This window comes from Daphnia pulicaria, chromosome 7 (assembly GCF_021234035.1).
Source record: "Daphnia pulicaria isolate SC F1-1A chromosome 7, SC_F0-13Bv2, whole genome shotgun sequence".
NCBI classification, from domain to species: domain Eukaryota; kingdom Metazoa; phylum Arthropoda; class Branchiopoda; order Diplostraca; family Daphniidae; genus Daphnia; species Daphnia pulicaria.
Genome location: NC_060919.1, coordinates 12,111,015 through 12,121,425, shown reverse-complemented (window position 1 = coordinate 12,121,425; position 10,411 = coordinate 12,111,015). Strand labels below are relative to the sequence as shown.

Here is a 10,411-nt window from a genome sequence, read left to right as displayed (position 1 = left end):
TGACTTCTTTTTAAATCACCATCGCTGGATAACTACAAATTAAGTTGGTTATAGTGTGGTTATTTTCAAAGCGAAAATATTGTAATATGGTAATGGTACTATACATAGTAAAGTACTGTTAAAGTGGCCAGCCTTTACCTTTCTGATTATGTATCAAATTGAGCGAAAAATCTCATGGGCATAATTTTTGACTCCAAGTATTTTTTTTACAACAAACGACTCATACAAAACGAAAAATATTAAAATTTGAAACAAAAAAAGAAAACCATTCCAAAAGCCAAAGGAAAATCAAGCCACAGCGTTTTTATTCGAAATTTTATTTCCACGTCAAATACAGAGATAACAAACTTTTTTTATGACAATTTTCTGTCTGACTCGGCCAATAACATTTAGAGAGCTTTCAAGTAGCCGCATTCCCTAGTCCCTCTCGGCCATACCTATCTTAGGCTTCTGGTAGGTGCTGTAGGTGGATATGATCCATGGATATGATCCCCTCAATGCATCCTCATAGACGGTGTGAAAGAAGAAGTTGCTAATGAGATTCTTAATAGAAATGGCGACGAATGTTGATGACAAGTCATGATGGTGATTTGAATTTGTGAAGATGAAGACCGTCCGCAAGGAAGACGGGCAAAGATATTGAATTATAAAAAGCCCTGGTTGAGGGATTTTTTTATGCGTGCACAAGATTCTAAAGTAAAAACAGATAAAACTAGATGTTTGACATTCACCAAGAAAACCATCTTTAAAGTAAACATTTTTTTCAATATCAAGAGAATTATTAATTGCATTGCTTGATATCTGCATTCCTTGAATTTGGTTTCTGGCACTGGATTTAAATTCCTAATGAAACTATTTTGATCTCGATACACGTACGACTGGGAATTCAATTCCTGCTGTTATTCTAAATAATTAGTCAATGTGTCACAATCATCCACTAACCTAACCAAAGCTCTGTTCATTTAAGAATAGGAACTAAAAATAAAATTTTTATGTTGTATCGAATTAGGTGCAAACATAAAAAAGGCCACTAGCGATTTAGGTTGAAATTCATTTTATTTCTCATTAGTTAAATTTATACATTGCGGAATACGGATTTCAAGACGTTTCTGCCCTCATTAGCGTTTTCCAGAAATTTAGTGCTATCATATTCTGTTCCATTTTCATGGATAAGAAATATTCTCAAAACAGAAAGATTTTGAAAAATTCAATATTTTGTGACAACATTTGAAACAGATGATCTCGACTAGTCGGAGCCATTTACCACCAAAGACAAATCTTAAATTATCCCCACATAACAAAATAAAACATTAAACATGACGGAATTCCACAGGAGCTAGCATAGAATCTGTGGTGAATAATGGTGCAATTTGAGAGTTACTTTCAACGGAAAAGTTTGATCCAACCCCTTCAAATTTTAAAAAAATTATTTAACATCTTTTTTGAAGGATTCATAGTTCTGAAGCTTTTTCATTGCCAAACTGACGCTCTAAAAGGCGATACTTATCCCATAATTTCGCCGAACGTTCCAGTAAATTTAAGCCAGCAATGCAAAGTTTTTGATCCTGTGACGGATGACTAGATAAGACTGACCCGTGGAGGTAAATTAACGTCTTGAGACTTTTAAAACTCGGTATTAGGAAATGTGATAATCGGTGTTATTTTATTTAAAAATTCATGGGAATAAAAAGCATTCAGAGAGCCAAAGAATCTATGATGCGCAATTTTCCATTTTTCAAAGACCAAATTATGCCGATTTACGCCGGTTTCTCCTCATCAATTTATGGGGTGTTAATCATCTTTTATACGAGACTAAAGGCTTTGTTTGTCGTTTCTTTTTTTTCTCGTCTTCGTCTCTAGTCTCTTGCCGCTTAAAGAGGAACCACCAAGTAAGTCAGAGGCAAGCCCGTCGAACTCGAATTGTCGCTTCGTCAAGAAGAGAATATCACGAAAAACGAAATTTATTCTAGTTTTCTAAGCTTACTTTCATCCTGGATGATTTAAATGGCTCCGCATAAGTTGATTTGAAACTCATCACCATTGACGGTGAATTGGAAAGAGGCTATTTCCAAGCCACACATTTCGTCTTTAACAAGCTTGAAGTCAATTGATTTCGACAATATTTCCACTGGTGACGATGCTCAAACTTGTGCACTCTGTTTTTTTTTTCAAAAACGCTACTCGAGTGGGGGGCAATTGAGGCTCGAGACTGGACTGTTTTGCTGTGGATGGACAATTTTTGGCGGACGCCTTTTCGTTTGATCTCACCGGCACGGGGATGGCTATCAACGTGTGCCTCCTGGTAGCCACGCTGATTAAAAATTATCGCTTCCGTTTGGTGCTTGGCAGTGAATTCTGCCAAAGATAAAAACCGTCATCAACTAAAATGGCCGCCACCCCGCCGGCCCCGCGCGGTAAAAAGCAGGCGGCCGCCAGCCCCCGGCCAAAAGTTATGGTGTAATTTCGTTTAAGGAAGGAACTAACCGCGATCTCGGGCTAATAGAACTTCGACGGGGATGTTGTAATGTCGGTGAATATGTTGGCATTTGATAGAGTTTCGATTGTAATCTGCACTTCAAGTCCTCGACAATTTCTTGCTTTTTTCGGCTACGTGCGTCTTTATGACTGTCGACTCTACTTTCGTTCAAATTTCTTGAGATATCTTCCAAATTGTTTCGTAAAGTGGCTGAATTCCCCTGGGTCTCGTCCTTGCACTCGACACGTTTTTCAGCATCCAAAACTCGGTCAATTGGCATGTCACCTTGTACACCTATAAATTCTCCAATTAAGTTGTCTTATTTTTATTTTTTAATAATCATCATACTGATTTTTCACTTACCACTGGTGGCATACATATCCATTTCTCCCCACTTCCTGGTTGCGTTGCCTCTCCTCTTGAATGGCTTCTCGCTTCATGGCCATTTGAAGGCATTTCTGTTAGCGGCAATACTGGCACCTCTGGCACACAATCTTTGCATAAGCATGATGCATAAGTTCTCTAAATGTATTGACATTGGAATCTACAGCCAATGCCACGGCTGGCCCTGAATTGAAATGTTTGATTTGTGCATGATAAGAAAATAAATTTGATTAAAGATAAAGTATTGGAGAAAGGATGAGTTGAATTACCGGGTAATCATTCCAAACTCCTTTATAAGCAGCAAAGAACTGCACAGCTTTAGTTGAACTCAATCTGTGAAGCTTCCTACTTGAAACTCTGTTGTTATTTTGTTGAATTGCAGCGATGAGTGCGCCAACTTCTGTGCAAAAATAATCAGCACACGCAGATTAAGTCGTTGGCTGCCTATAGCGAATGGCAAAACATTATTTTAAATATACCTTCTTGGAGAGTGTGTGGCTTAACAAGGCACAAAGGATGTAATTTGGCCCACATCTGGATCGGTTGGTCCCAAACTTACTCGCCAATACCTGAAGGCTGACAGGGCCAACAGTTCCATGGCGAGGACAGGACCGGACGAAATGTTTTTTACAAGTTTTCTGTGTATACAATAAACGATAAATGATCAAAGCATTTCATAAAACATAAGTGGGTTGCAAACATACTCATAAAATGCTTGTCCCTGGTGTTACTTGTAAAATTCCGCAGCTCTATTCGCACCAATTTTGGTAAGCATCAGTTTGTTGAATCGGAATCAGTTTCCTTCAATAAAGGATAGAACCTTTCCCATCTGCTCAATGACTTCAGGTTTGAGCATGGCAAAAAACATTTGATTCATTTATACTTGATCGTAAAATTGCACTGAACTAAGATAACCATTTTACATACCATTCTGATTTCTTTGCCAATTCAGTTTTGGTTGTATAGTCGAGGTATTCCATCACCTTCAGTTCTCTTCCAAAAACTGTAATTTTGTTCGAAATGTACAGATCAATTTCTGCTACTGTCTCAAAGAATGAACTCTTCATAAATGTTTTCTTTTGCTTGCTGTTGTACTATTACATAAAAGAAATATTATTTAAAAGTTTTATTACTATACTTTAATTGTGTTTACCATTTCAACTGTCCTGTCCGAAGGGTAGTAAACCAAGACAAATTGACGCACCAATGAATATATGTCATCATACCACTCTACACTGATGGTGAATTTTTCTTCTTCTATGGTGTTCTACAGTGAAAATCAAATGAACATGTCAATCAGTTTGCAGCACAACCACACAGCCAAAGTAACAGAGAAGAAATAATAAAAAAGTTCGTACAAAATTGGGCAAGGTAGAGGCAAGCAATGAGAGCGACAGAAGCAATATAGTATATATAGGTAACCTGTTATTCCTCCAAATGGACGCTGTGACCTTCACTTTAACTCTCAGACTACCATTCCGTTTCAAACTCTTCTCTCCATTTGTTAACTTTGTCTAGTTCTCTCACTAAATAAACGATGTCTTGCGCGTAGGTATTATTCGCTTTCTTGGTCTGAGTACGTGTTTTCTAAGCGACTTCTTATTCTTCTGTATGTACGTTACTCCCTCTTTGGCTTCGATGTACGTTAGGCGATTTATGTTGATTTTCAACTCGATCTCACGAATGTCTTGTTCAGTCATAATATTAGTATAAATTCATCAATGAATATTTTATTAAATAGTAATAAGCCAAATTAAAAATTACTTTGCAAGTTCGTTTCCTATTTTTTGTGTTTTTTCATCTACTCTCTTAACATCTCCTTTGCTTTTTTCTTCTCTGACAGCTAGATAGACAAGAAGCTGGAGTGCCAGATTGTACATAAACAATTATTAAACAAAAATTTATTTTGATTTTTGCATTGTTTATGTGCAATCTGGCACTCCAGCTTCTTTGTGTAGCCACTGCGTAGAGACGCCATTCTTGTGTTTTACATGGTAGACACGCCATTGTTAAAGTCCACATCTTTTGTTGTTTTCCTGGAAAAATCAATTGTGAGTAGCTTAATTTGTGTATTTGATATAGAATAAGTATAGATATAAGTATAGATATATCGATAGATATATTACCATTTACGTTTTTGTGAATCAATCTCGTGTGTGCAAGCTCATGAGTTCCCGGCATCTGAGCACGAGAACTACGTCGTCCATGAGCCTTAACTTAAATTTTTAGCATTTTCAGCAGCTCCATTGAACCTCAAAATTCAGTAAAAGGGAAATGTCGAAAGGACTTGTTTAATTTAACGAATGAAATTTAATCGGCACACACTTTTTTGCGCGCTTCTTGAGAATGTTTTTTTTTCTCAATTTTTTAAGAAGACGAATTGAATTGAAATCGGGAGAATTCTCGACTCGTTGGCAGATGTCGTTATTATATTTCTCGTAGCTAAGCGAAAACTGTTATAGCAAATGTTGTTTCTTTGGCTCGTAAATTTTCCCTTTCATTTTTGGAATTTTTTTGGAATTTCTGTATATAACCCCCGAAAGAAAATAGAAGAAATGATGACAGCCAATTATTCAAACTGTCTCGACAGTCTCGGTACCCCCTCCCTTTTTTTTCCTACTACTCCTCCATTAACACTCGCCTCCTTTCACGCCGTTTTGAACTGGGTCGATTCACGCGCCTATCTTTCTCTCTCGTGTTGGGTTTGTTCGCCATTCCGGGCTATAGGTGATAATAACGATGAGACCCATAAAGTATGTGCACCTATTGTTGAACGAGATCATTTTGAAAGGTCTGTGTGTTATTTTTTGTGAAAGGCCCCCTTTTTGTTTTTGTTTTGTTTCTTTTTTCCTCCCACTTGATTTGAATAGAACTTTTTTTTCGGAGGGGCTTTGGCATGTAATTATCTAGTCCGTTGACTCGGATTTATTTTTATGAATATCTATACGGCATATTGTTTCAAGCTGAATAGTCCTGGGTGTCCTGCAATCAAGTCGTCGCGTATCCCGTGATGGATGAGAATCATCGAAAAACATGAAAATTTCGTTTCTAGATTTCTGGCTGTATGGAAAAGGGGGGGAATGATGTCAAATTTTCCCGGCAACTCCCTTCCGGTTTTTCATTTTCTTTCATAACGACAATTTTTTTGGTTTTTCTTGTATAGGGGGTGAACTATTGCGGGGGAGGAAAAGGAAATGGGTTTTTTATTTTATTTTATTTTTTTATTCCGCTTGTTGTTGTTGTTGTTTTCCTCCCTACATACCTGAAATTCTCTCGTGTCTAATTTTTGCTTCTTTCCCAAACGGATCTGAATCTACTTGAAATGCAAGGCACGATTTGCGCCCAGCGATAAAACATTTTTTTCAAATTCGTTTTATGCTAAATTCAGTCTATATGATCTAAAGTGAAAGTATCGATTGATCTCTGCTTGAAATGTTTTTGTTTTTTCGTTCGTGAATTGAAAGGTTGTTAAATCAACTGAATTTGGATTGAAACCTGTACAGAGGTGGATGTACCGCAGATAAGAAATAGAAGGGCTCACGAAATATTAATAATGACACAACAAAGTCGAACCAGAGTGAGAGAGAGAGAGAGAAGGTGACGTTTTATTTTTTGTTTTATGTTGGCAGCCATATTTTTTCAATATTGAATGTTGCGTGTGTGTAACATAGCTTAATGATTAATTAACTTCATTGAATCATTAACTTTGCAGACAAATCCACCACGTTTCTTCGCGTTGCGGCTTCGTTTGTCCATTCAAATTCAACACCAATTAGTTTAATATGCCATAATTATGTTATCAGTTTATGATGTTAAAATGCTATGTGTAAATTAGTAATTGGGGAGAATTTTTGATTGTTTATTTTCGTGTTATCGACTTATCTTTGTTATGGGTGGGCTTAATTTAAGTGTTGAAATGGAGATACCGCTGTTGAAAGCAAAAGATAGATAACACTCGTGATTTCATTTGGCCGCCATCTTTTTTTCAGTCACGATGACTTGAGTGTACAGTTAAATAAATGATTAAAAATTTTTTTAATGACAGTGCTTTGAAACAATCCGGATACAAGAGTGACTCTCAACTAGTCTTTCGGCTGCGTTATCCGGTCGAAGGGGGTACTGGACCAACAACTCCGGCAACCGATCCGCAAGAGCAGCTTCTTTGGTACCGCGACATCCAGCGTAGAGGCGAGGTGCCATTGAAGCACGGACTCCACAAACAACAGCCCGATCGACCACAAGGTAAGAAAAGGCGACCCATTTCTCAATGCTGCATCCGCTTTACACCCCAAATTTTAGTCATTGCATTTGGACTGATTTCAATTTTTTGTAACATTCATTGGGACCAAACTTCGGAACAACATTCTTCTATTGTGCGTTGGCGCATTTGGAAAAGTTTAGATAAATGAAATAGCTTGTTCATGAATCTGTTGTGGGTGGGAACAGGGCCGGGTGTTTTATATATAACAATGGGACGCTGACAGAGAGAGGACTGATCAAACTGCAGAAAAGAGCTGCGCCGTGTCGCCCCATCTCCTTCTGTCTCTCGTGAATCTTCCTTTTCATTAATCCTTTTCATTAAAGTGTGTAGCTGAAAGATGTCGGTGTGTGTGTGGGAACATATGTTTGTGTTAGACGGTCCCGAGATTGTATTGAGATTGTAGTTGTGGTGCGAGTCTACGGGGAAGATATTTATAGTCGTTCTGGCTAACGAAAGTCACTCTCCCCTAGTCTAGGTGAGCTTCTTGTTTCTCTTCGCTGTATGTTTGTAAGGGGCCGTGGAGGAGTACTGCTGAGCAAAAGATGATGCGCATTGTTTGACTTCCAATTCCGTCTTTCATCTCTTCTTAATTAATGAGCTCCGTATTTGATTTAAGGTTGTGATCTTTTTCCCCGACCGCCATTGAATGTACTTCTTTTCAAATACTAGTGAGCCAAGAGATTATTACTGATCTACTGCAGACCGTACGGATGACAGAAAAGTTGATTTGCTGGATGGCTGCAATGTTGGGTAGCTCTAGCTGTTGGAACTTGTTTGTATATATAAATTTCTATTCTTCTGGTGTACATCTTTCTGGTTCATCCGATCCGGATGAGAAAGTAGGGACTGATTGAAAGGAAATTGATTCATTTTCCATCGTTTATACTCTCATCACACTCCATGTCGCCCGTCATAACCACATCGATCGATTCCGTTCTGTCGTAATTTTGAGTCAGAATTCTGTGCGGCTGCATCAAATCAATCCTGTCGCGCATTCTATCCCCTCCCTCATTCTCTTCTCGTCTGAAAAATCTGAAAGAGCTTTTTTATTTTTTTCCTGTTTGAAGATTTAGTTGTTAGCGATGTCGATTGTACGTATGTCGAGTAGTAGTAGTCAGTACGTAAATCAGAGCGACACATATTTGTTTTTCCATTCGGAAATTTTGTTGCCAAAGGTAGACGCGGCTGTGTTTCGGCATTGCCGCTACGCTTGTATCTGATCGTCGGCAGCGCGTTTAATTTTTTGATATATTTTTTCATCACTTCTTTCATTTCTTGCTGTATAATCCGATGCCCTCGAGGTCTGCGGGAAAATTTTCAGATTCGGTTTCTGTACACGCGTAAAATTTCCCCGGCAGTGTGAATACCCTTTTCTTGTGTATCGACACTTGAATTCCTGATTTTTTGATTTTTTGGTTATCCAAAAGGAAATTCAACAATACGAATTGTAATTCTTTAGAAAATTTCAGACTTTGAATTTCTATTTAAACGTCAAGTTGAGTCGAGAGAGAAAAAACTACTAGTAGGTCGCAATGAAGAAAAAAAAAGCACGTACCGTAATATACACCGCCTAGGCAGTTCAGTTGTATCTATCAAACAAGTGGGCACACGTTAACTCTATAAGTGGACCGGCTCTCTCTCTCCCTTTTAATTAGCTTTAATTCATACAGAAGAAAGAAATAAAGTTTACATCTATTCAGAAAGAATACCGCCAGTCCGTTGAACCGGGACTCTCGATTCCACCATCCATTTCATTATTTATTTTATTTTTTTTTTTTAATTTTTTTGCGCATATTATTCTCAGATTTTCTTTGTCTCGGGACCGTTTTTTCGACAATGACGTCTTCTCTCTCCTTTCTGCTGCTGTGTGTGATGATGGGCTTTTCCATAATAGCTCATTATCGTCACGCCACCTCTCTCTCTATTTCCCCCCAGCTGACATTTCCGTATTTACGTCTGGTTCCTGTTTGATATATTTTGTGCTCCGGTGCCCGCGTAATATCTCCCGAGGGTCAACCTCTTGCCCTTCAAATTTTCTACAGTTAGACAGACGCACCTGTGCACTGTGTGTGTGTGTGTATGCGGAATTGGAATATATACGTGTGATTGTGTAATGCGGCACACGTGGACGACTAGTTGGCTCAATTTTTTTCTTTCTCGGTTGGCCTCTAATTTTGTGTGGACGGCGTTAATAAACTTAGGGAAACAATTGATGAGATTTGAGGGCGCCCACACTGCTAATGAGTTTTTTCCCCCTTCCTTCTTTACTAGTAATATTATCACAGCAGGTGGGAATTTGTGGAAAATGCGCGTGTGTGTGTTTTTTCGTTGTGTGAGGTAATGGCGTGTAAAGATTCTGCCAACGGCGTCAGCTGTGGTCTACTTTATAGTCGTGTGTAAATTTTTTTCAATTACATTTTATCGGCCTGTTGAAATGTTGCCAGCTTCATCAGAGATGGAACAACGCGTTGTGTGCTACCCCCCTCTTGGTTTTTTTGTTTTTCATTTTATTTTTATTGCTGTACACAAGTACTGTGTATAGTATGATGTAACATGGTTTATTCCCCTTTTTTTTACAGACCGAGGAATTCTAACAATGTTAGTAATGGCCGATGGGGAACCTCCTCACCCCCATAAGCTGTTCGTTTTTCTAACCCAAAAACTTGGAACATGCTATCGTACGACCCAGCGAAAAGAAGGGCAGAAATGGATAATTTTGATGACTATATATGGTAAGATAACCATTAATTTTTTAAAAAATTACAATTAAATTTAATTGTAATTTTTAATAATAGGCAATCCATGGAGAAACCAGACCTACACGGACGAAAATGAAGAAGCGGCATATAATATGTGCATCAGGGCGTACATCACGTTTCTTTTGGAGAAAGAAGTGATGAAATTGTAATTTATTTTTAAATTTGTAATTTAAATTAAAAAATTTTCATTTATAATTTCTTTTCATTATTTAGGGATTATGAGCCAGGAAGAAAATTTGATTCCTACCAAAAGTTCATAAATGACCATCTGCAGCCGGGGGGTGGCGTTTACCCCCACGTTGCCCAAGTAGCGCTAGATACCATAATCAAAAACCATTTTTGGAAGAAATGGGAATATACCAATCCTAAAGGAGCCAAGTATTCATGCACGCTGGGGGTGTTACTTCCATATCGTTTAAGTATGTAGTAATATTTTTATTTCATTTCTACATTATAAATAACGTTTTTCTTATTTTTTAGAATATGAAGTAACAGTCGTTGATTACGTCAAGGATAACGCAACCACGGACG

At 38.0% G+C, this 10,411-nt stretch overlaps 1 protein-coding gene and 2 long non-coding RNA genes across 5 annotated transcripts; 1 reads left to right on the top strand and 2 right to left on the bottom strand.

Annotated features, from left to right (window-relative positions):
- Window positions 1-1,090: 1,090 nt before the first annotated feature.
- On the bottom strand, window positions 1,091-2,951 carry LOC124351124. The gene is made up of 3 exons (XM_046801885.1): window positions 2,840-2,951; window positions 2,485-2,770; window positions 1,091-2,355 (listed from the first exon to the last, which is right to left on the bottom strand). The coding sequence occupies exons 1-3, from the start codon at window positions 2,859-2,861 to the stop codon at window positions 2,316-2,318; spliced, it is 348 nt and encodes a 115-aa protein (XP_046657841.1). The 5' UTR covers window positions 2,862-2,951; the 3' UTR covers window positions 1,091-2,315.
- Window positions 2,952-2,967: 16 nt separating this feature from the next.
- On the bottom strand, window positions 2,968-4,695 carry LOC124351122. 3 transcript variants are annotated; one of them, XR_006921389.1, is made up of 7 exons: window positions 4,625-4,695; window positions 4,014-4,547; window positions 3,788-3,954; window positions 3,565-3,700; window positions 3,340-3,498; window positions 3,130-3,260; window positions 2,968-3,044 (listed from the first exon to the last, which is right to left on the bottom strand). It is a non-coding gene; the product is annotated as an uncharacterized LOC124351122 (long non-coding RNA). The 3 variants fall into 3 exon arrangements; XR_006921388.1 differs by having other exon boundaries at window positions 4,014-4,127; window positions 4,283-4,678; XR_006921387.1 differs by having other exon boundaries at window positions 4,014-4,678.
- A 137-nt stretch (window positions 4,696-4,832) lies between these two features.
- On the top strand, window positions 4,833-9,969 carry LOC124348373. Its single transcript, XR_006919956.1, has 4 exons — window positions 4,833-4,911; window positions 6,906-7,102; window positions 9,701-9,853; window positions 9,917-9,969. It is a non-coding gene; the product is annotated as an uncharacterized LOC124348373 (long non-coding RNA).
- Window positions 9,970-10,411: the final 442 nt, after the last annotated feature.

Excerpts from the sequence above, each read along its gene's own strand:
- LOC124351124 (XM_046801885.1), bottom strand. The coding sequence starts at position 2,861 with ATGGATATGTATGCCACCAGTG. Across the intron at positions 2,771-2,839 it reads GGATATGTATGCCACCAGTG|GTGTACAAGGTGACATGCCA; the intron begins GTAAGTGAAAAA and ends GAGAATTTATAG. Across the intron at positions 2,356-2,484 it reads TCTATTAGCCCGAGATCGCG|AATTCACTGCCAAGCACCAA; the intron begins GTTAGTTCCTTC and ends TATCTTTGGCAG.